General features: G+C 34.9%; 1 protein-coding gene across 11 annotated transcripts in view; it reads left to right on the forward strand.

Moving 5' to 3' along the window:
• Positions 1 to 26,813, forward strand: part of ADGRL2 (adhesion G protein-coupled receptor L2) — a 337,601-nt gene that overhangs the window by 144,586 nt on the left and 166,202 nt on the right. For all 11 annotated transcript variants that reach the window (XM_055403213.2, XM_055403214.2, XM_055403212.2 and 8 more), the window contains one exon: positions 13,088 to 13,260. In XM_055403213.2, coding sequence (XP_055259188.1) covers positions 13,188 to 13,260 — 73 coding nt within the window. In that variant the 5' untranslated portion in view covers positions 13,088 to 13,187. The remainder of the gene's footprint in view (positions 1 to 13,087; positions 13,261 to 26,813) is intronic.

The raw sequence follows: 26,813 nt of genomic DNA on the forward strand, positions 1-26,813 counted from the left end.
TAGAGACTGAGCTAATTTTGTGTGTGTATGTATCTGTGCATGTACTGGTACACTTAGTAAGCTTCAGTTCAGTTCAGTTCAGTTGCGTCCGACTCTCTGCGACCCCATGAATCACAGCAGCCAGGCCTCCCTGTCCATCACCAACTCCCGGAGTTCACTCAAACTCATGTCCACAGAGTTGGTGATGCCATCCAGCCATCTCATTCTCGGTCGTCCCCTTCTCCTTCCACCCCCAATCCTTCCCAGCATCAGAGTCTTTTCCAGTGAGTCAACTCATCACATGAGGTGGCCAAAGTATTGCAGTTTCAGCTTTAGCATCAGTCCTTCCAATGAACACCCAGAATCGAACTCCCTTAGAATGGACTGGTTGGATCTCCTTGCAGTCCAAGGGACTCTCAAGAGTCTTCTCCACAGTTCAAAAGCATCAGTTCTTCGGCGATCAGCTTTCTTCACAGTCCAACTCTCACATCCATACATGACCATGGGAAAAACCATAGCCTTGACTAGACGGACCTTTGTTGGCAAAGTAATGTCTCTGCTTTTTAATATATTATCAAGGTTGGTCATAACTTTCCTTCCAAGGAGTAAGCGTCTTTTAATTTCATGGCTGCAATCAGCATCTGCAGTGATTTTGGAGCCCCCAAAAATAAAGTCTGACACTGTTTCCACTGTTTTTCCATCTATTTCCTATGAAGTGATGGGACCAGATGCCATGATCTTTGTTTTCTGAATGTTGAGCTTCAAGTCAACCTTTTCACTCTCCTCTTTCACTTTCATCAAGAGGCTTTTGAGTTCCTCTTCACTTTCTGCCATAAGGGTGGTGTCATCAGCATATCTGAGGTTATTGATATTTCTCCCAGCGATCTTGATTCCAGCTTGTGCTTCTTCCAGCCCAGCGTTCCTCATGATGTACTCTGCATATAAGTTAAATAAGCAGGGTGACAATATACAGCCTTGACGTACACCTTTTCCTATTTGGAACCAGTCTGTTGTTCCATGTACAGTTCTGACTGTTGCTTCCTGACCTTCATACAGGTTTCTCAAGAGGCAGGTCAGGTGGTCTGGTATTCCCATCTCTTTCAGAATGTTCCACAGTTTATTGTGATCGACACAGTCAAAGGCTTTGGCATAGTCAATGAAGCAGAAATAGATGCTCTTCTGGAACTCTCTTGCTTTCTCCATGATCCAGCGGATGTTGGCAATTTGATCTCTGGTTCCTCTGCCTTTTCTAAAACCTGCTTGAACATCTGGGAGTTCATGGTTCACATATTGCTGAAGCCTGGCTTGGAGAATTTTGAGCATCACTTTGCTAGCATGTGAGATGAGTGCAATTGTGCGGTAGTTTGAGCATTCTTTGGCATTCCCTTTCTTAGTAAGCTTAGGTCAGAGGAAATCTGTTACTCCATAGTGGGTGTGATTTGTTTTTTTTTTAATTTTACCATTTCACATTAATGTGTTTCTTTGTTACTGAAAAACATAAATGTATAATTCATGCTAAATCAGTATATTGGTCTAGAAGGATTTTTAGGAGACTAATAATGGTGTAGAGTCTTCTTTAATACGTGTGACTATATAAAACATTATTAATGTTAACAGATGTTGCACTTTAATCCCCTAGAATGATTGTTTGGTACCAGCAGGAGATTTATTAAACCTGAATTGTGTGAAATTGTGTGTGCATAAGCCGCTACTTAGATTGTAAAAATGCTATTGAAAACTGTTAAAAAGTTTTAGCTATAATTGGCAGAGAAGTATTAGCTGTGCTAAAAGAAGAATGATATATGGTTGACCCATGAGCCTTAACCTTTTTATCATTTATCTTCTTGTATTAATGTCACTAAATTATTAATTCATGAGTCAGGGTGGGAAGTGTGAAGGCACCATTTAAATGTGTGGCAAATTTATCCTTATCGCTAGAGACATGAAAAAAGTCATTTTGTGTTATCTGTAAAACGGAAAGGACATTTTGAAATTTCATTTACAGTAATCCACTTCACTTCCAGTAAAACACCTAGATTATTACTACCATAATATAATGCTCTTATTAAAAATTTGTAACCTTCTCCGCTCTTTTGTCTTATATATAATATTGATAGAAAAGTTTAGCCTTCGTGTATTTTAAATGTGATACCTATTAATTGTAGCTTAGAAATATTATTCTTGTGGTATGTTACAGTGTGACAGTTCAATTTCAAGAAATATTAGATTGCAGAAAATAAAAGTATTTAATAGTAGCAGGGAAGAGACTAGATATAGGGAATTGGAAAATTCTGAAAATACTTTTGTTCGAAAAGAAATGTATGTATTTATTGTGACATCATAATATTTTGGAGTAAGATTGGTGATTTTGGTTTTGTAGAATTTTTAGCTTTATAGCAGAAATTTAAGAAACTAGAATTTAGTAGTTTCCTTTTGAATACAGTATGGGACTGAGATATAGCCAGTATTTCATATGAGTGAATAACAGTGCTGACAGAAATTTCACAAGTTTGAAGCCACTTTTAGTGACAGCTATTTGAAACCATCATACTAGTGGTAGAATACCTCAAGGGTCCTTGTCTAAACCTCATTATTTTTCAGCCTCCCATTACTTACTGTTTTGATTGGTTTTACCTTCTCCCCTGCCAAAGTAGTAAGATACAGGTTACTGTGGTAATGCCTTTTATTTTCTTTTCTGGAGTTTCTCCCCAATCATTGTATGCTGTCCATCTGGCTCTGTTACACACACACTGAAACACTAATTTGTTTTGGTCAGTATAATGCTGCTTTATTTTGTTTTTCTTGTTCCAACATGGTTAATTTATCTTTACATTAAAATTTAAATATTTCTTGAAATAATAGACTGAAGCCGGTTTGAATATTTTGGTAGACATTGATATTGATCAGCTCATTATTTGACTGAACTGCATTCAGTTATCCCTGTCTTGTATGGGAGCAAGAGTTGGTAAACTGGTTGGCAATTTTTATAGTAAAGTTTATTGGCACTCAGCCATGCCCATTCATTACACATTGTCTATGGCAGGTTTTGTGCTATAGAAGCAGAATTGTATAGTTGTGACGGAGATGCTGTGGTCCTTAAAGCCTAAAATATTTGCTTATCTGTTCCTCCGCTGCTGCTGCTAAGTCACGTCAGTCGTGTCTGACTCTGTGTGACCCCATAGACAGCACCCCACCAGACTCCTGGGATTCTCCAGGCAAAAATACTGGAGTGGGTTGCCATTTCCTTCTCCAGTGTAAGAAAGTGAAAAGTGAAAGTGAACTCACTCAGTCGTGTCCGACTCTCTTCGTGACCCCATGGACTGTAGCCCACCAGGCTCCTCCGTCCATGGGATTTTCCAGGCAAGAGTACTGGAGTGGGGTGCCATTGCCTTCTCCATCTTTTCCTCTAAAGAAAAACTTTTCCTGATCTCTACTTTATAATATCAGTCTATATAATTTCTTGCTTCTAATCTTTCTAAACACAATGGGATATTTTTGATAATTTTTAGATTAAGAGATTTGAAGAATTATTGGTTATCTTTGGCAATTATTAAGCACAGTGTTTTGCTTTATATGTGGAGGAGTGACGGGGGTATGTTTTTCGCAAATATCAGTATTCTGATTAGGAAGATTTATTAAAAAATTGCTGAAATGTTGCAAAAATACATGTTTTATCAAGTAAGAGTCTTGACAGGTAATTCAAGCTTTGAGTCAGTTTTTCTCAGCCTTTTATAAGCAATATTTCTTTTTATTAAACACTTTTATTCCCACTTTAATGTTACCTGAAATTTTAATAGAGGATATAAAATTATATTTTAAAGTTGAAAATCCCTTTTCTAAAAACCACATACCTCCCTCACTCCATGAGTTTAGTAATTAAGAAGCACTGAAACATAAAGTTGTATTTTAATTTTATAATGAACTACAGTTTTTGTTTTTAATTTTTAAAAATATTTAACAGTCGTTCAAAATAATTTAGTCCATGCTGTTTCTTAATAGTGTCTATAAATATTTTTCTTGCCTTTCCCTACAAGTCTTTGAATGGTCTTTACAGAATCAGACATGTAGACCACATGGAATCTCAGTCTAACACTGGAAGTAAGAGTGTTCTGTTCATTCACTTAAGCTGCAGCTTTATTTGTAATGTTGTTAACAAGGTTAGTTTTCAAAAGTAAGTGATATATTCTTTTTTCCTACCTCTCAATAAAATACTGTTACTTTGAGTTTTGCTTGTAGACACAGAACATAGAGTATGGAATGCAGGGTTTCATGAAGAATGACCTTGGTTAAGGCACAGGAACTTGCCTCTTTTGGAAGAAGTCCTTTATGTCATCTTGCTGTTTGATCATGTGTAGTTTTCCCGCAAAGGCAATGATATTGGTTGACCCAAGTATGCAAGGTATACAAGGTTTTCAAGGGAAACACAAGTTTATAAATTTTATTTCTCTTCTCTTTATAATTTTAGTATAAAGCATCTATATTACCATTAAATTTTGGGGAGTTTAGCAGTTGTTAATGCATATTTGGGGTCTTTATCATTTTCTAATATATTTAATTATCCTTAGAAGACTTAACTTTTTGAAAGTGGCAATCATATCTTCATCTGTTTTATAATCCCTTTAGAACCTAACTCAGGACCAATACATAAATATAGTAATGAATAGGTAACACTCATTTCAGTATCAAAAATATCTAGAATGTAATCACTAGATAATCATTGGCTTAAACTGACATACATGAAATTTTATTAACATTATTTATTTTATGTTAGAATTGCAAATTGAGATGACACTATTATATACGGACATAGCTTGCAGCTGAGTTTTATCATTTATTGATTACAGAAGGCAATATGCTATATACTTCAGAAAATTTTCTTCAGCTTCTCATCACATATTCTCTATAGTTAATTTTTCATTTTTAAGTTCATTTGACATACTTTACTCAGATTACCTCATTACATTTGAGAAACCCCTGATGGTGATATTGATGATCTAATATATGGCAGATCCTGGGTCATTATTATTTCATTTAGTGGTTATATATATAGACCAAGAGGGAATCTGAATATTGATTCAGAGAATGGCTAGTAACAATGATTTATGAACAAAGGATCCAGTGTAGTTAGGTGAGTATAAGATTGCATCTCATGAGCAACATTGAATTTTTTATTTTCTGTTTGCATGAACAGTGATGAGACCATAATATCATAGATGTTAACATTAAAATGTTCTTTCCATGACTATTACGTTTCTTTGTTAATTCTATTTGATTAAATACTTAGGTTTGTAATTTGACTTGTAAACAACTTCTCAGGTATTTTGGTTCATAAGATTCATCTGTCCAGAATAATTTGTTAATTTATAATATATATTGTGAGTACTTTACTTAGCACTAAAAATGAATAAAATTAAGATGGCTCACTGGAAATACTAAAAATTAACATTTAGCTATCATTACCTGAGGGATGTTAGTTTTACTTATGTAAACATTTTGAAAATCAACTCATTATTCTTTTGGTATTTCTTCACTTTCATAATCCCAAAATGACTTTGTTCTATTTCTATTTTTCATTCCAAAGGGAAAGACAATGAAACACACAAAGTGAGTAGGTTTATCTGAACTACTAAATTAGTGACAATAGTGGTTGTAGACCATGGTCTTATATCCCAGTCCTGTTACCATTTACTGTCCTTGAACAGGTTAAGTATTCTCATTTTAAGGGAAATTGGGGATGATACTTTGTATTTCCTCAGGATGTTGTGAAGATTTCATGAAATAATATAAGTAAACTATTTAGTTTATCTGTGTAGTCTAACTCTCATTTTGGAGGAACCTTGCTATGAGAAGGCAATGGCAACCCACTCCAGTACTCTTGCCTGGAAATCCCATGCACAGCCTGGTAGGCTGCTGTCCACGGGGTTGCGAAGAGTCGGACAGGACTGAGCGACTTCACTTTCACTTTTCACTTTCATGCATTGGAGAAGGAAATGGCAACCCACTGCAGTGTTCTTGCCTGGAGAATACCAGGGATGGTGGAGCCTGGTTGGCTGCCCTCTATGGGGTCACACAGAGTCAGACACATCTGAAGCGACTTAGCAGCAGCAGCAGCTATGTGCCAGGCAATTGTAGCATCTTATTAGAAAAGGTTATTTTTGAGCTAAAATGTAATCTCCCTGAGGGGTAGGAGTTTTGTCTCTTTTGGTATATCGTGTTAATGTTTGCTGAATGAATAGCTTAGCACCTAAGGAAAAATGTCCTTGTAATTAGCCTTGATTGGAATTCAGGCTCTGCTATCTGCTAGCTGAGTGACTTCCAGTAATGGAGTTTCTTTTCTGAGCCTCAGACTTCTGACTCTGACCTTTAAATATTGACCTTTATATAAGGGTTAGTGATATGTGTCTCATACAGTATTTCTTTTGCATATGGGCATAGTAGGTGCTCACAGAATATTTCTGTCCATAGTACCTGTAATTTATATTCAATTCAGAAAAGTTGCATGAAATTTCTAGATAATTAGGAAGTTAAGGAATAAAATGTCAATTTTGGAGAGGACTGCTGTTTAAAAATAGCTTTCCCATTCCCCCAGATTGGGGAAAACACTAAGTTCTACATTGTAGGTATACTATAATTTAACAATAAATACAAAATATTTTAAACAAATGGATTTATGTTTTTTTTTTTTTTTGGTTGGGGAAGCCATCAACTTTCTTGTTATATAAAGTAATATTTTGAGCTGGGTTTGTAGCTTCGTTTTTTTCCCTCTTCTTTTGAAACTTCATTTGCAACTTTATGTTCAGTCATAAAATGTCCCCTGCATTGGTTTGAAAATGACAGCCATTTGTTTTTATTATTTCAACTGGAAGCATTTTAATGAAGAGAATGGCAGACTGCCCTGGTCTGTGCCTCCAAGTGTCCTCAGGTACAAGCCTCTTTTGCCTGCCCAGCATGACTCCTAGATATTATAGCAAATAGCAGGTGTAATTTACTGGAGCATTCCTGAACTCTTTTCTGCTGCTCCTCTGAGTCCTCTCATAGGAGAATCTGTGTCTTCACAATACAGAAAACTCAATAAAGACCAAAAATGAATGTTAAGGGGACTTTAAAATAGTTTAATGCAAGTACTGTATATTTTATACCAATATGCAGAAATGAATCAGAGAAAGATAGTGGCAACTAGTGGTTGGCCACATGGTTTTAAAATCCCTGTTAGCATTTCCAGCCCAGCCCTGTCCTTGTGAAGGGAAAGAAAATAAACTCAAATGGAAAAGAACGTTAAACGTCTGGAGTTAAAAAAAGGCTTCCTGATTAGCTATAACAGGGGTTTACTTAGACAGTTTACTGAAAGAAAACTCCCAAGGGTGTCCATGTTTTCTTCTCTATTCAAAAAAAGGGGAATTTCTGTAATTTATTTTTCATTTTCTAAATCTTTTCAGTGGGGATAGAGTGGGGTTGGTATCATCCTGTTGTTTTGTAACTATAGTTTTGATAAAACATTGAAGAGCAGCTTTTATTTGCTAGTAAATTCTGTCCCATAATGATTATAATTTTATAGCACAGATTAGATCAGAAGGACTGATTTTGTGCATCTTTAGCTCTCATTTAGAGTTGACATACATTTAGTGCTTAGAATTTTATGCTTACCCGAAGCATTAATGTTTCATTTTACACAGCATTAGTACATGATATCAAGGATGGGTAACTTTGTTAGGTCTCCTGCTTAAAGCTCTTTCTTTTTCCTGTTCTCATGCTTTTGGTTGTTTGGGCTTAATATCCAGTGTTCACAGTAGTCCAGTGTCCATGAGAAGAAATCAAAGATAAACTTTAGATATGAATCTTTATAGTGGCTGTGCACTTAATAGGATATCAACCTCAGTTAACCATTTTTAGAAAAGTTTATCTTTTTTTTTTCTCATTGATTTGAAGCATGCTGTTTCCTGCTTCTGTCATTGAGCTTTTCAACAAAAGGGCTTTATTTGTTCTATTTTTGCAAAATAGATGTCAATATATATAAAGTATGATTTTTTAGTAATGTAGCATACTTTCACACATTGGAGAAGGAAATGGCAACCCACTCCAGTGTTCTTGCCTGGAGAATCCTAGGGACGGGGGAGCCTGGTGGGCTTCCGTCTATGGGGTCACACAGAGTCGGACACGACTGAAGTGACTTAGCAGCAGCAGCAGCATAAATACAGAGATACGAAAACTGATTAGTAGTATTTCTTAAATTTACTGACAATTTAAAGCATGAGATGTTTAATGCAGCTAATAAATATAAGCAGGTTACTATCTGAATGGCTGTGGCTAACTGTACATTGTAAGCAGTGTATAAAACATTGAGGACTGTTGGGATATAAACAGTGCTGAGGCATGCTCCTGGAAGTTGTTGTTGACTTTTTACATGGCAGAGTAATAGGATGCTGCAGCTGCTGCTGCTAAGTCACTTCAGTCGTGTCCGACTCTGTGTGACCCCATAGACGGCAGCTCACCAGGCTCCCCCGTCCCTGGGATTCTCCAGGCAAGAACACTGGAGTGGGCTGCCATTTCCTTCTCCAGTGTGTGAAAGTGAAAAGTGAAAGTGAAGTCACTCAGTCATGTCTGACTCGTAGCGACCCCATGGACTGCAGCCCACCAGGCTCCTCCGTCCATGGGATTTTCTAGGCAAGAGTACTGGAGTGGCTTGCCAGTGCCTTCTCCGGAGTAGTAGGATACTTACTTACAAAAAAAATCTTGACAGAGGTTTGGTAGACCGTGTCAGGTAGTTATAGAAACAGGGTTAGGATGAAATTGTTTGAATCTGAATTTGAAAGGATAAGGATAAAAAAAAAGTCATTCATAATTTAAGTAGAAATGTTCTGTTTCAGTTTTTATTAAGAAATGTACTGCTGCTTAGCATTATGAGGGGTTTCATCTGTGTGCTATGCCTTCATACTCCCATTTTTTCCCTGAAGTTCTTGGGAAGGGTAAGAAAAAATTGTTTTTTAATATGAGGAATCCCTTAATCTTTTCTGTTTGTTCAAAGAAAGTGTGATAGCCTTTTCCTGGTTTTGTGCCTTGTTTTTGTTTTGTGTTGTGAGACACTTACTAAGCTGCCTTTTGCAGGTAATTACAGAGTTTAAAGGACAAGTCTGTTGGCTCCATCCACGCCAGTGAGAATCTTGTGGCTATAGTTTGATTTAGGAGCAGTGTTTTCTTGGGACTAATTTCACTATGTTTGATTATTTGACAAACATTATATGACTAATGTTTGATTATTTATTCATTCTTTCCTTAGCCAAACTGAACTGAACTGAAGTATTTCAATTTTCATTAACATTTTTAAATGGAAGGTTGTTTTTCATTTGAATCACAGCAGTAAAATCTTTTGATTGTTTTCAAAATTGCATTTAAGGCTTGAACTTTTGAAGATAATTTTATTTGATGTGAAAGTTATTGGCTGTACATAGTAGAATGAGACGGAGGAGGCAATGGTACCCCACTCCAGTACTCTTGCCTGGAAAATCCCATGGATGGAGGAGCCTGGTGGGCTGCAGTCCATGGGGTCGCTCAGAGTCGGACACGACTAAACGACTTCACTTTAACTTTTCACTTTCATGCATTGGAGAAGGAAATGGCAATCCACTCCAGTGTTCTTGCCTGGAGAATCCGAGGGACGGGGGAGCTTGGTGGGCTGCCGTTTATGGGGTCGCACAGAGTCGATCACGACTGAAGTGACCTAGCAGCAGCAGTAGAATGAGAATAATCAATTTGATATTCTTTTACTCATTGAACAGACAGATGGATGGACTTAGGCTTTATTTGTGTGGAAAAAAAAGCCATGAATTTGTTACATTTTGGAATCTCTTTCTGTTAGAAACAGTCATTTATACTAAGTCTTATAATTGACTAGAGTGTATTTTTAAAATTGTGTTTCACATTTAAACCTCAAGAATACACTGAAATTTTAGTATAGTTAAATCAGTTCATAAAATGTTCTATCCTGGCCAGAGACCACAAAAGAGGTCTGGGTTGTGTGGTTTCCTCCTCCTCTTCCCTTAACTAACAGAGGTTTTCCTATCTTGGCAGCTGTTTCCTACAAAGCAGTCATCAGTCCCTGATTTCTTCCTTCTATTTCTTCCCACAAACAAGGACTCTTTCAAATAGCTGGTGACCAAAGACAGACTTGATCTCCAGTTGCTTGAAGAAAGTGGAAATGTGTTCAAGAGTTGTGCATGTAGGCAAGCAGCCCATACACATTCATTCACTGAGATAAAAGTACCTGTTACAACCAAAATCTGGATAGTCAGGATTCTTTGCTTGAACTGGGAGCATTCCAAAGGCTGACTTAATTACTGCAAGTAACATTAATGCACCTCTTCCACATATTAAAATTATTCTAATTGCTTGATACAATCATTGACCAGTCTGTGGGATTTAAGAAACTGTTCATGATTGTCCTTTTATTAAATGTGACAGGCCATGAAATTATCTGACTTCTCTCTGTGCTTTATATAAAGGCTTGCAGTTTTAAGGCAGGTACTTTGTACAGCAGTTGTAAATGAAACATTTACTTTCGGTTTTGTCTTTTGAATAGTCTTTGGGAGTTCAGAGTGAAAAATGAATAGAGAGCCAGCCAGTTTTGCAGGGTTGTATGCCATGTGTTCTCTCTCAGATTAATTTTTGATGTATCTTTTTTCTTTGTGTATTTTTGGCATATTGAGGAGGAAGCTTGCTTTTCCTTTTGTTATTGTTCTATTTCTAAGAACACGTCAGATGTTCTTAGAAATAGGTAAGCCAGTTCTGATTCCTCTCATTATGATGCGTAATTTTGTCTTCATGGGTTTTAGAGAGAGCTGAAAAAACTACGTTGGTTATGGATCATGGAAGTGTATATAGGGAAACAGCTTTATCTCAAACTATAGGCATGATAAAATAAACTCATTGTAGACTGTCTTGCTAATTCCTTTTGTAGTTCTATGAATCTTCATATATAAACACTAGATAATAGCTTCAGATTAATTTTTTATGTTCTTTCTGGTATGTTTGTTGGCAAAGCAAGGTAGTGACTTTATAGCTTGATCAGTGTTCCAAACCATTTAGAATCTGACTCTTTTTCCATTGAAGTTACATTGTAGGGAACTGATAAAATAATAGTGACCTGCTATAATAGAATAACATGTGATGCATTAAGGGGTTTCCCAGGTAGCTCAGCTGGTAAAGAATCTCCCTGCAGTTCAGGAGACCCTGGTTTGATTCCTGGGTGGGGCAGTTCCTTTGGAGAAGGGATCGGCTACCCACTCCAGTATTCTTGAGCTTCCCTGGTGGCTCAGATGGTAAAGAATTCACCTGTAATGCATGAGACCTGGGTTAGATCCCTGGGTTGGAAAGATACCTGGAGGAGGACATGGCAACCCATTGAGTATTCTTGCCTGGAGAATCCCCGTGGACAGAGGAGCCTGGTGGGCTGCAGTCCTTGGGGTTGCAAAGAGTCAGACACAACTGAGCGACTAAGCACAGCAGCCTGATACATTAAGCATGTAGCAAATTCAGAATACCTTAACTGTTGTGAAATAAAAAGCTCAACATTATCTAGGGGAAATTTGGTTTTTAAAATTTTCTTTATGCTTTAGAGATAGCATCCAAGTTATGTAAGAGTTCATTTTGAGTTATAGACACAACCTTATTATGTGGGTAGGTATACCTATCACTGCTTCACTTTAAAAAACTATTTGCAGAAGGTTAAGGAGAGCTTGGGAAAACTTTACAGGAAGAATTTGTAATTTCTTTCCACTCAGACACTAGATGAGGAGGCTGGCTGTGTTTGGGAACTGCCTTCATAGTGTGTATACTGTAAGGGTGGCATTTACTCTGACTCCTCATGCTATGCTGCTGCTGCTGCTGCTAAGTCACTTCAGTCGTGTCCGACTCTGTGTGACCCCATAGATGGCAGCCCATCAGGCTCCCCCATCCCTGGGATTCTCCAGGCAAGAACACTGGAGTGGGTTGCCATTTCCTTCTCCAATGTGTGAAAGTGAAAAGGGAAAGTGAAGTCGCTCAGTCATGTCTGACTCGTAGCGACCGCATGGACTGCAGCCTACCAGGCTCCTCCGTCCATGGGATTTTCTAGGCAAGAGTACTGGAGTGGCTTGCCATTGCCTTCTCCGTATGCTATGCTAGAAAGGAGTAAAACACTGCAATAGAACCTAGCAAATGATCTGGTTTCATGTGATCCTGGGAACGTAGAAATGCTGATTAAATCACACCTGAGTTTTTGTATCCTCTTCAGTTGAAGAACTGGGCGCTTAAAGGCTAGTCAGAATTAGACTTGGCCCTTTCTTTTAGTGATGGTGATGCAGATTTGGAGATAAATAACCATTATCGTCTAGGTTTTTATTTGGGTCCAGTGGATGGGTTAAACTAATCAAGGACATGGGTTTGACCTTACGAAGTTTTGCTGTAAGAAAAACTGATATATGAAAATCTAAAACTTTAAATATTTAAGAGACAATCACATTATTAAGTGATTTCTATGAATAACTAGCAGTCAGATAAATAACAGTTTGCAGTGTTTGGAATGCCATAATTATATAAGCTACAACCATATATTAAAAATTGTACACCCTTGAGTAGAAAATAAACTGTTTCATTATATCTGTAATCTACTAGATAATAGGATAAAATAGTAGATAATACTGCTGTTACCATCACTAGAATACACTAGTATATGTATTTATGAAATTTTGTTGGAGGTATAATATAATATACTAATATATTAAAGCTGGTAAAATGACTACTATGTGGCATTGAAAGACATTTATTCTGGAATAAATTTTATCTTTCCAAGAAAAATTCATCTTTGGGAATTTATATAACTAGTATGTGCATTCATATGTTCTGATTGATTACCTTTAATTTGGGGGGCTTTGCTTGTTTTCAGAATGCAAGGCTCAGATATCTAGTGTATAGGAACAGTTTCCTGTTGAATATAGAATAAAAATATATGCCATTTTTTATACTTCGGAGAAGGAGGGAAGAAAGGTTGGAAAGGGGGGAATTGTTGCTATTTTTTTTTCATTTTTTATGACATTGCAGGACCATAGAGTAAATGATGGATTTGTTTGTTTTTCAGATATGAGGATCAATGATGCAGACTGCTGGGTTCGATGAAGCTGGGCATTTATAACTAGATTCATTAAGGAATACAAAGAAAATATTTAAAGGGATCAATAATGGTGTCTTCTGGTTGCAGAATGCGAAGTCTGTGGTTTATCATTATAATCATCTTCTTACCGAATACAGAAGGTAAGATACAGTTTAAATTTTTATTTTTTAAGTTCAGGAAAACTTAAAATATTCAATCTTTTTTTTTATATAGGAGTGACTAGAATGAATATATTTTATTATTTTAGAATTAAGCATTAAATAGATTTCCTGAATATCATATTCTTTTTCTGATGATTGAATTATTTTTTTACATAGCTGTATATTATAGAAAGTGCTAGAAGTCTAAATATATATTTTATATATACTTGTAGATATAATCATTATAAATAATCCCGAGAGAACTAACCAAAAGCTTTGCTTTGGTATATATTTTACATTTATTGATTAATTTTTCCAGTAAAATTGAAAATATTTCATCATAACTCTTTCATTTCATCTTTAGTTTTGTCTGCTTCTTAAGTGTGTGGTCATTGTTCTAAAACTTGTAAATAAATTTTTTTTTTAATTTTCTGGAAAAAGTTGTTTGTTTTTTTATTAGTGCTTCCTTTCTCATGTTATCTTTTTGAAGACAGACCTGATTTTTGAAGAAAAGAATACACTTAGAGGGTTGATGAACTAATTGAAACCATAATTACTATATGGATTTTTTGATATCCATTATTTTTTTAGTCTTACATGTTATTTCCATGTGAAAATGACACTCAGGTGCTTTTTTACAGAGTAGGTCAGAAGTTAATGTGGCACTAAAATATGTTAATTTTATGGCTAGTTGGTAGTGGTAGTCATTGTATTCAGTATGTAAAATCTGTGAAAGAAATGTACAGTCTCTGGGAAATGCATGTAAAATGTAATGGATTTTTTGTCACAATTAAGTGTGCTTGAAGAAAATGTCTTAGAATTTTAAAATTGGCTTTATATGTACTTTTACATGGTCCCATCCCATTTATACCTATTAACAAAATAGTAGGTGGGAAAAAAAGAGGCATACTGTCAACTAATAGATAGTAGATTATTATTCCAGTGTCTTTGTAATAAGCTTCAAAACATTACCATTTTTCTGTTCTAGCCCCTACTTTCAGTGTGTTGATATAACTTAATAATATAATTTAGATAAATAACAAGTTGAGAAAAATTTTAAAATAAGAACTTCTGTGTTCAGGAGGTAAATAATGCTCACCTGGGTTTAAGTCACACATGAAAGTTACAAATGGGTTAATATTTTATTTTCAGAACATATTGCTCTTTACATCAGAATTGAAAGGTACATCAAATCTAACATAAAAATGTAGTGTCTGAATGAATAGTACTGTAATGATAAACAATGAGCAGAAACTGAGTTAATAATATCAATCTCTGGCTTGAAATTATGAAAATCTTGTGTGTCGTGTATAATTTTGCATGTTTTTTGTGGGGGGGAGAAAAACTAACTGAATTCCTGCTATTAATATTTGAATGTTTTTATACATTTAAAAAGATTCCAGGTGTGGATCAATGGCTCATTAGTCCACATAATAAAAAAATATCAAGATACAGACCACTTTACTGACACAGTTGCTTAACTCAGCAGGGGGCTAGCAAATTAGCGACTTTTTCATGAGATACTGCGGTTTTATTTCTAGTGTCAGGATTCATATCTGCTGTTAAGGTATGATTAGGTCAGGATTCATATCTGCTGTTAAGAGAATTTCAATTTTTGGCGCATGAGGCCAGGGGATGTTACTTTTGAAGCAGTTCCCTCCTCCAGGTAAAAAGAACCTGGGAGGAAGCCACACTGCTAGCTGTGAGTACACACAGTTACTGCGCACCGCACTGTTAATAACAGTACTGGTGTCACATGGTTTTGTCTTAGAAAAAGTTTTATGTGACGTGATAGGCCGTTATTGCCAGCCAGCAGATAATGCTCTTTGAACACCTATAGAGAAAACCTATGAAAGTTAGGTATGAGAGCATAGGAAAGAAGATACAAAATTAACCTTTTAGCAGTTGAGTTTCTTTGGCTTCCTTAGGTGATTGTGACCTAGATCTTCCAGAGATGAGCACTTTTTGTGTCAGCTCCTGAATCTTTGCTGATAAACTCAGATAAGGCTTTTAAGGTGGTTTCTTCCCTCCTTCCTCATTTATCGCGTGACTAAATTGAGCCAGTTGTTTAGGGTTCAGACTTGTGCAAGGCGCAGTCTCTTCTCTTGAGGAGCTTGTGATCTTGTGCAGAGGTCTAAACCTCAAGGAACTACTGGAGGCCTGCGGCAGGCATGAAAGTGCTTGCCGGGGGACTCATGATTGCCTTTTCAGTATTTAGCCTGCTTTTGCCAATCTTCTGATTTTTCAGTAGAAATCAGACATTAGATTTTGAAGTAGTAGCAACTAATTTAGACTAAAAAAAAAAAAAAATGCCTGTGTATTGTGTTCAGGCAGGGACCGTACCTTCCTTTTCAAGTCTTTGTTTTCTTCTGTTACAAAAGTGTTTTACCTTAGTATATGATTTTAAAGACTTAACATATTTTTAGATTTGTTTTACGTATCTGTATATGAAAGGTAAATTTCCACATATGCAAGAAGGAATTACATATTTGTTCTCAGTCCAGGTATATATTATCGTTATGTCAGGTTTTGTGTGCATGTTAAAGAACAAATCACAAACCTTATTTTTGTGTGTTTTACCATGGTAAAAGCTAATTATATAAAGGTTTAATTGTTAGAATTACCTTATCTTATATTGCTCTCTGTCTCCATTTTTTTTTATCAGCTACTGTTTAATAGAATAGTTTCATCCTTTAAAATTTACTGATTTTTGCAAAGTAGGAACAATATTTTATTGTTTATCCTTGCAAGCCTTTCCTGTGTATTTTTAAAGTTATGTTTAAAATTTTCAAGAAAAATATTATAAAAAGCCAGAAAACACTCTGCAGGTTTTCTTTAGAATTTATTTTACTCCCAGAGAACTAACCTCGAGCCTTTCAAAAATCAGTTTTGTTGAGAAAACTGTTGTGCTTTGGTTGGCCAGTTTTTATAAGACTAGTAACCCACTGTGGAATCATGTATCAGTAAGTAGGAAAGTAAATTGAATTTTTGTATCTTAGAGAATTAAATTATGCTATATAATGGAGCCTTGGCAAGTATAAGTCAAGATATATGAAGGCTTGCCAAAGTGACAAGTTACAAATAATAGTAGTTCTTCAGCGAAGTAGGCAATATGGATATCAGGTTGAGTTCTTTATGCAGTGAGTATGTAATTAGATTTTATTAGTTGAAATTTTAGTTAATTAACTCAGATTATATTGTTGCTTATCCTTATTACAAAGAAACTATTATGCCAGGTATAAATGCCAGATATGCCAGATACAGCTTCAAATATTTATATACATACATATATATATATACATGTTAAGAAAATTTAAGAACATAGCTGTAGAAATAATATCTTAGCAGCTTTTATATTTTAAATTTTCTAAGAACGTTTTAGAGTGACTTTTGTGTTATTGGTGTCTCAGTAAAAAATGTTTGGCTGTAGGATCTGTTAGGTGGCTGTAGGATCTGTTAGGTGGCAGGAAAAACGTTGATCTAGGACATACGAATTTTAAAAACCTGTTTGGGTCCATAAATATTTTTTCAGACCTCTGTTAATTTATTCCTTTTAATCTTTCATTCTTTTATTGGTACATGCATATAATGAGCTGTTCAGAATTTATCTTTACACACACCCAGAAAATCACCTTCACAAGGGCAAGGATCTTTTTTGTTGTTCATCAACATGCAAGTGATTAAAACAAGGACTAACTTACGGTAAGCAGTTACTCTGTATCTATCACATGAATAGCATAAATCTGTAAAGAGGGTCATTGTCTCAATAGTTGAAAGCTTTAAACAATTGTAATAACAGAGTGATAAGTGCCATGATGGTGATATTTCAGAAGCATTGCGATAAAGGGTAGTTGAGTGGGTATGTATGTGTCTGGACATGCTTCTAGCTTGAAGTGATGTTGATTCTCGAGCTGAATCTCGATATGAGCTGAACAAGCTTGGTAAAGACAGTTGTGAGCATGGTAGTAGAGAAAAAACCAACATAGAGAATAGCATGGATGTGGAATAAAATATTGCAGTGGTTCTTAAACTTGAGGAGCAGCTGAATTACCTAGAAGTTCTTGGGTGGGGCCCACATATTTGCATTTCTGACAAATTTCTGGGATGAGGCTGATGTTGCTCAGCATCACATTTAAGAACCACTGTGATATTATATGTGTATGGGTGGTTGAGGTGTAAGGTATTGGCAACATGGGTGTGAATATAAACTAACTTTAAAAGGTTTTTTTCAGAAAATGTTATTTAATTCACTGTGATTCAGAAGTGGTAACCAGTTATCTGTACATTTTCACATGATTCTTTATCCCTCTGATCAGGCTCCTTGGGCATAATTTTAGGCTTCAAAAGGGGATTTTTTTCCTCTCTCTTTTTAAACATTGTACTGAGAAAGAAAACAAGTGGAAAATTGACTCAAGATTGAAAAAAACAGAACACATTTTCTGTTGAGGGTGAATGTTATATTTTCAACACTCCTAACCCTTTGCTTCAGTTTGTCTCTTCTCATTGTTACAACTTTTTTCTTTTTTGTTGTTGTTGGGATTCACTACATAGCCATTGCCATAATAATACAGAATTGACTTATTGTAGGGACTTTAGATTTCCCAGTCTAGCAAAATTGATTACTTTTGTTCATTTCAGAATATGTGGTTAGTTTAAAGCTAGGAGGTAAATTTTCAGCAAGGTACATGGGGATTTGGCTGTATGACTCTTATTAAACTTAATGGGAGTTATAACTCCCATTAAATTAATAGAAATTGTACAGCATATCTGTGTTCACTGCATGGCAAATATAACCTTATTTTTTTAATTTGCAAATTATGTAAATTAACACTGATTTGAAACAAAGCATTTTTTAAAATGATTTTTATTTATATTTTTAGTGTAGAGGAATGTGATTTTATTCCTTAAGAAAGTATCTAACTATATCGCTCTTGCTGCTAAGTCACTTCAGTCGTGTCTGACTCTGTGTGACCCCAAAAACGGAAGCCCACCAGGCTCCCCTGTCCCTGGGATTCTCCAGGCAAGAACACTGGAGTGGGTTGCCATTTCCTTCTCCAATGCATAAAAGTGAAAAGTGAAAGTGAAGTCCCTCAGTCGTATCCGACCGTTAGTGACCCCACGGACTGCAGCCTACCAGGCTCCTCCATCCATGGGATTTTCTAGGCAAGAGTACTGGAGTAGCTTGCCATTGCCTTCTCCACATGTTGCTGCAAATGGTATTATTTCATTCTTTTTTGTGGTTGAGATTGTGTGGGTTTTCTTAGAATTGTTGTGGTTCAATCACTAAGTCCTGTCTGACTCTTGAGATGCCATGCACTGTAGCTCGCAAAGTGCCTCTGTCCATGGGATTTTCCTGGCAAGAATACTAGAGTGGGTTGCCATTTCCTTCTCCATATCGCTCTTAGGACACTTTAAATATTCTTTATTGTGTTATATGTGTGCAGGTTTAATTTATTTGCAGCAGCTTTCTTCTACATAAGTAGTGATATAATTCTGTATCAAAAATATAAATATTAATGCCACTTACATATTATATGAAGTTGCTTCTGATCTTTTAAAAACCACATGCTGCAGAGTAGTTCTACTAGGATTTTACCAGTTCTGATTATGACTCAAAATTTAAAATAAAAATAAAATTAATCTATTTTTTGGAAACAGTAGCATCTTTAAAAACGTTAATTTGGAATATACTTTGGTGTTTTTATATACCAATATTCAGTGTCCAAATATGCATATTTAATATACATGGAGATTAAGTTCTAGTGCTTGGTTGTTGATTTTTTTTCTTCTCACTTTTTCTTCTCTCTTTCCACTCTAAAATTAATCCTCTCTTGCTTCTTTTTCCAGTATTTGGAAAAGGTTAATTTGTCCATAATCTCTGTTGATTCACTAATAAGTCTATTGCTGGTGGAAAAGTGTTATAAACCAGTGTGTTACACACAACAGCCACGCAGCATACCTCTATAACACTCTGTTGCGTGACTGTTTAATTTTTGTAAACTTTCGTGTTCTGACTGGAAAGACTGCATCAAAGATTTATTTGTTTAATTTATTTAATAAACCTTTAAATTTATTTAATAAATCTTTATTTATTTACTAAATCTTTATTTAATTAATAAATCTACTATGAAGTAATTTGCTAAAGTAAAGTGGTCAAAAATTTGCCCATACAAAAGTGAATTTTTGAAATAATGATTTTATATTCACATTAGACATTTATCACAGTTATTGTTATAGTTTGAAATAATCAATAGTGTATTAAAGGTGGCTTAATTAAAAGCATGCTGCTGCTGCTAGGAAGCATATAAAACACCTTAATTTTGCTGAATGGTAATTGTGTTCATTACTCTGAAGTAATTTCAGTTTTGATGAATCTCTTGCCTCATTTTTGGAATTAATATACCTTTTCACTTTTTTATGTACTGTGGTATTAGAGAATAAGATAATATAAATGATTGAGCAGATGAGTATTAATGTAGAGCCGCTATTTCTCTAAGAACTATTTATCTGCCACGTTACTAAGGGAGTGTCTGACTGAAACATATGCTTGGTACCCTATGGTACTCTTTATTTTCTTTTCACCTCCTACAATGACAGAGAATGACATATGACAGCCGTGCAGTCTACATTTATTAGACATCAATGTGGATTAGTGAATATCTCCTGACATCTTTCAACCCTTTTCTTGAACTCCTTTGTCAACTTGAGAGAAGTGATTCTAGGAGAATACCTAGCCTTGGCCCTGGGATCTTTTGACTTTAAAATGTAAGGCTGAGAAGGGAATTCCATATCAGAGCTTCAGAGCTTTAGGAACCAGAACATTTATAATCCTTCCTTAGCAGCATGGGACTCTACTGAATTTGACTTTTACGTTCACCATTGTTCTTGCTTTGAGGGTTTATTTTTCTTAAAAGTTTCCCCCTTCTCCTGAATACATTCTCAAGAGAAAGGATAGAAAATAAGAAAGAATTTAAAACTGTTCATAATTCTAGGACCTAAATATAACTAACCACCATACAGTTCCCTTTGTTTCCCCCAACACACATGATAAAACAAAATTACAATGTATAAAACAAAATTAGGTTCTTCCTTTCCATATACTGATTTTCTGCTTTCTTACCATAACTTGTATTACCTTGTCATTATATATTTAGATAAAAGATTTTAACAGCTGCATTGTAATTTATCATGTTTATGTCAAAACTGATTTAATACTCCCTCTCTGTTGGCCATTTGAATGAAATTTCTTTTAAGTAAATTAAATATCTATATAAATCTTTTCCATCATATTTGCTCATTTTCTGGGAGTGGATTTTTAGAACTCTGATTGTTATATCAGGCATGTGTACATATTCCAAACTAGTTTTTGGAAAGGTTATACCCATGTTCACTTTGATTACTAATCTGTGAAATAACAGTTTATGTGCTTTACTGGCATTGATGTCATATTTTTAAAAGAATTAATAGTCATGTAAAAAAAAGCTATCTTATTGTAAAGTAAATTTGCAATTTAATAGATTTATATTGATATATAAATATAGAGATCTATAACTATATCTATTTATAGAGTTTGTGAATATGGGAAAGAATTACGTAGCTGTACCCATAGTATGTGGCTTGCAGGAATGGAGTTTTTGGGATTAACAGTTGAGCATAAGTCAAGTTAAGGACAAAAACATTTTATATGTTTTTTTCATTTTATATGGATTTTACTTATTGACCAGTTGTAATTTTGATGTGAATTTTTTGTTCATTACCTTTCCCAATTTTTCTGTTTATGTTGTTATAGCTATTCTTGTTTTTTAAACTCTTTTTATCACTTTGTCATTTCTATTATAAAAATTGTATTTGCCTTTTAATTCATATTGCTTAATTTTAAAAGAAAATTTCAAATAGAAGAATTTTACAAAATAACACTAGCCACAGATTTAACAGTTATCAATAGTTTACTTGATTTGGTTTATTTACCCCCCTTTCCCCTTTTCTAACTTTTTGATGTTTAGCTCTTTTCTTTTGTGAAGTCTTCCATTATTTTTCCACTTAAAAACTTTGAGATTAAATGTTTATTCACTTGCATTTCCCTGTGTTTCTTAAATGCTTTTATTTCAAATTTTAATCATTAGGAAATAACTTTGTTATAAGGTGAGAGCTAAGGTTTCAGTTAATTTTAAAGGGAATAGACTAATAAATCACTTGAAATGAATCAGATTTTAACTAAGAAAGTAGATGAATTTGAGACATACCCAAATTAAAAAATGGTAATGGAAAATAGTTTTTTAAAAAAGGAGGGAAAAACATAATTTATACTTACACAGATTGAACTATGGATGAAAATGTTACTGTTCTGATTCCAATAATAATGCTATTGAAATGATTTGTTTTTGCATTTAGTCTGTTTAATAAAGTTTGTTTTTAAGGAATTTTTGCTGTTGAGAGAATTGAAAGAGAAAGAGGCTGGCAATCAAAAATAGGACATTAGTGATTAAGATACCTTTTGAAATACCCTGTAGTGATAATCTTTATTTTGAGAATTTTAGAATATCAAGAAACACAATTTCGTGGAAACAGTAGAGGGAGTTGGATAAAGTAGTTTTGTTTTGCATATAAGGACTTAATCAAAAAAGATTAAAATTGTCTTTTATTTTGCTGGCTACTTATAGAGTATTTCTTATATCACTTTATACCTGTCTCTCTAATGTGTGTGTGTCTGTTTGTATTAATCATTAGTTCTTCCTCCACTTACTGATTTTTCTTTTTCTCTTTGTAGTACTAAAATCTAAACCAGGCAGTACATATGCCTGATATTAAATTTAGGTTTTGATTAGAATCGATATAATATGTTAGTAAGAGTGTCCGGGACTTAATAACTTAGTCAAACACAGTAAAAAGGGTTGATGGGGCATTGCTGTTGGTATTGGGGAGAGAGCTCTTTGTTGGATTTTAAGTGACCCACTTTTATATGACAGAATGCTGTGGTGAGGTGATTGATGGTGGCAGATTGATTCAAAAGTTGTAAGTAAAGTGAAGGAGACAGGTGGTGCAGGTTAAGTGCATTCTATTGTTTAAAGAACATACTTTTTATAATTTTCTTTTTTGTTTGTAGTGAAAGTCACTCAATTGTGTCTGACTCTTTGCAACACCATGGACTATACAGTCCATGGAATTCTCTAGGATAGAATACTGGGGTGGGTACCCTTTCCCTTCTTAAGGGGATCTTCCCAACCCAGGGATCGAATCCAGGTCTCCCTAGCAGAAAGAAGGGAAATGGGATCCAGTGCTAGGACAGGAAGACTCATCTAGGAAAGGAGAATTTGTATTTTGATACAGGGAGAGGAAGGTTCAGGAAGGGATGTGTACAGGAGAAGAAATGTAAGGGAGGTCTTGCTGGATGTTTTTAATCTTCTTTATCTATACCAGTGCTCCTCAAAATTTGAATCTACATATAATTCACTTTGCTATTTAGTTGCTCAGTTGTGTCCAACTCTTTACAAACCCATGGACTATATATAGCCTGCCAGGCTCCTCTGTCCCTGGGGATTCTCCAGGCAAGAATAATGGAGTGGGTTGCCATGCCTCCTCTAGGGGATCTTCCCAACCCAGGGCTTGAACCCAAGTCTCCCACATTGCAGGCTAATTCTTTACCATTGAGCCTGCAGGAAATTCCTTAATTCACTTGGAGAAACTATTAACATGTAGATTCTGATTCAGGAATCTGGAATGGTCCTTGAGAATCTGCATTTCTAATAACCTCCCAGGTGATGCTGAGGCTGCTGATCTGTGAGAGGACATCTGGATCAAGGAGTTTTAAGTATTAAAATATTTAGTCTAGAGAATCAGGTTTTGCATGACAGTGATTTCTACCTTTGCAAATTGAAGTTTGTGTCTTACCTTACTTAACAGCACAGTTGAAATATAAAAATATCATCACTTTCAGTTTTATAATTTATTTTATTTAAAAAAGGAGCTAAGCTACCTTGGAACTTTGTGCTGAACTTTTCTGCATTTTGTTACACTTTTAGTCCTATTTTATATGCTTTCTACTGACCTTTTATCTGATGATTTGTATTGAAAAATCCCTGAGTAAACAATGCAGTGTGACCCTTTCTCCCTCATGTTTTCCTCTATTCCCCATTGATCTGGCCTACTTTCATTCTGTTACATGGAAGCATCATTTTAATAGCATTTTACTATAACTGTTATTACTTAAAGTAACATTATAAAGTCATGTATTACAAAGTGTATATTATTCATTTAGGAAAAGTTTGTATTTTACTAACTTTTCAAAGTCAACATGTTTCAAAAACTAAGAATTGTCATTTTCACTTCAGTATTATTACCTTGACATGTTAACACCATAAAAGAGTAAGATGTAAACCTATTGAAAAGAGTATTGAATGTAAACCTGTTATCAAAAACAGCTCTGCTTAAGATCATCTAATGATTTTTCCATTTTGTAGTATTATGTATAATTAAAGCTTTTATTTCTTTATTATTAGTATTGGAAATAATTTTATTTTCTTTTCCTGTCAGAGATAAAGTTACTCATCTAATTTATTTTGGCTTTATGATAATACGGATTACAGATTACATTTATTTATTCATGAAGTTCATTAGGTTCATTAGCTTTCTAAAGCCAGATAAAAGATAAGTACACAGCAAATTTTAAACAAAGAGAATTCTATGTAGGATTTTAGAAATCGAAATAGTTTTACAAAATTTTTTGGTGGAATTGAGGAGTTTTAGACTTAAAATCACAACTTGGAGATTAGTTAGTAGTGTAAAAGTTTTCAGTTTGCTAATGAAGAAACAGTCCTGCCAAGACTGTTCTTTTGTCAAACTCTAGTTATTGCCAGTTCATTTTTCTTTTTGTGGCACTTAATATTTAGCCTCAGATCATTGGTGTATTTTTTTAACTCATGAGGTTGTCATTCAGAAAATTTCTGAAATACTTGAAAGTATATTGCCTAACATTTTTTAACTTGATAATGATAAAAAAAATTGCTTGTTTCAGAGATTTTCAAATTGTTATTATTTCACATTAAAAACTGTACTGATTGACTTTATTTTGAAATATAAATAACGTATTACAGAAGGACCAATCTTGCTAAGACTCTGTAACTTTCAGATAATCTTCAGCAGTTATACAGCCACAGGCATACCTTTCTTATAAAAATGTCGTCATTTCTCTTTAAAAGTACAAACGATTATTGAGAATGATTAACTACCCAAAACTCTGAAAAACTGAAAAAGCACAGTAATAATTTAAACTTTCACTGTATTTATCACTTGACACTGAGAAGGCACTGGCAAGCCACTCCAGTACTCTTGCCTAGAAAATCCCATGGATGGAGGAGCCTGGTAGGCTGCAGTCCGTGTGGTCGCTAAGGGTCGGACACGACTGAGCGAGTTCACTTCCACTTTTCACTTTCACACATTGGAGAAGGAAATGGCAACCCACTCCAGTGTTCTTGCCTGGAGAATCCCAGGGATGGGGGAGCCTGGTGGGCTTCCGTCTATGGGGTTGCATAGAGTCGGACACTACTGGTGACTTAGCAGCAGCAGCAGCAGTCGTTAGGAAAGCTGAGGCATGCCTTTGCAGCCCTTCCTTCAGGTATGGGTTTTAGTCCTTATCTTTTCCTTTTTGTTTCCTTAGGACAGGAAGCTCATTTAATCCTTAGCTTTGTTTTAGAGTTTAGGCAAATAAAGACTATCCCTGTTAGCTTTCAAAAGCTCTTACTTTTGTTGCAATAATGGCACTCAGTGTAGATTCTGTGATCCTGCTTTATTTACCAGAAAGCTTACCTTTGAGAGCTGCCACATCATTCTTTCAATTGTGTTGTTAATTGACTGATAGCAAAGATTGAGTGGAAAACCTTTAGTGACAAAAGATTGGATATAGGTGTGACTCTAGTCTAAAGGCTGGTGAATCTTTGCTTCTTGATCCCATTTCTATTTGTACTAAAATACCAAATACAGACTAAAAGAACAAAGTACATTTAAAAGCATTCGGAAATGTTAAGCAACAATAAAACTCCATAACCATTTAAATGGCAGGAGCTGACTATTTGAATTAACTTTGTGTTTGGCTTAATTTGGGGCCATAATTATTCCTAACTTACACGTGAGTAGATTTCAATTATAATATCCTATAGGGATTTGTAGCTAAGGCAACTAAAAGAATCATTTTACATAAAGTACTTTTGTTCAACTGATTAGGCAAGTTAAAACATAATGATGTAAAATTGAAACCCTTCTGACAAGGTCCAAACAAATGTTTCTAGTAATTTTGTTAAAAAAAAATTAACTAATATTAATTTTAAATAATATTTTGGTCTTTTGGGAAGATACACTTCATTGTAAAAGAGATACAGATAGACACTGATGTGTCTTAAGATTACATGTTTTATGAAGTAGTGAAGAATTAAAGACATGGACAGATATGTCAATGGAAATATTCCTAAGTAATGTTTATTTGCTTTATAATCCTTGACATGTAGTTTGACTGCTTGAAATACATAGATTTAGAAGAAAAATACAAATAAATAACTTAAATGACCAGCACCTCTTCTGTATCTTGGAATGCATTTCAAGATGGATTTCAGATCAGAGACTCAATTATAAATTTGGAAAGCTGTATACAAGAAGTGCAAGGATTCAGGGATGGTTGACATTGTGCTGCAATCATAGATACAACCCATATTTAACTTCTCTTTTTTAATACTTTCCCTATGCAGAACTCACAGTAGTTTTGAACACTTTTTCTAGATTGAAACCACTTTGTGACTGTTAATGCTAGGTGCTACTTTGGTTCCTTACTAATCTATAGAGCAAAGTGTTAAGAAAGTGTTTGTTGGCATCAATAAGATTATTTTGAAGCTTAACAATTAACATTTCAGTAGTCTCAGCTGTTTAATGTTAGTCTAGCATAGTGAAGAGAGTTTAGAACCAGCAGCTCTGTTCTCATTGTATCTTCTCAGGTTCTCTGTGTCATCTGTCCTCCAGCCCCTCAACTCCTCTTTATCCGTTTCTTTCAGTTTATGGCACCCACTGCAGTTAAAAAAATATATATATATATACACATATGTGTATATATATAGTCAGTGTATCTTAATGTATATAGTGTGATACTTTTCAGCTGCCAAAACCATAAAAGCACACATTTCTACTATATATATAGTTTACTCACTTATTTTTCTAAATGGACAAGAGAAAGCAAAGGAAAAGAGGGAGAGAGACACACAGAGACAGCAGAGTAAAATTGCAAATGCTAAAGAAAAAAGAAAGAAATTTAACTTAAATGTAGGCAGATTTATTTTCCATATACTTTTATATGACCATATTTTGAAGAACTATTGATACTATATATAGGCAATTAAGTTAAATGTTATATTCTTATTACCTTCATATTTACATAAGAAATATATGAACTGTGCTTATGAAGTACTATTGTCCTGGAGAATTCCATGGACAGAGCAGCCTGACCCGCTACAGTTCATGGGGTTGCAGATTCGGACACAACTGAGCAACTAACACTTTCAGTTTTTGAACATCTA

This window comes from Moschus berezovskii, chromosome 4 (assembly GCF_049115385.1).
Source record: "Moschus berezovskii isolate FMDL1 chromosome 4, NW_MosBer_1.0, whole genome shotgun sequence".
In the NCBI taxonomy this organism is placed as follows: Eukaryota; Metazoa; Chordata; class Mammalia; order Artiodactyla; family Moschidae; genus Moschus; species Moschus berezovskii.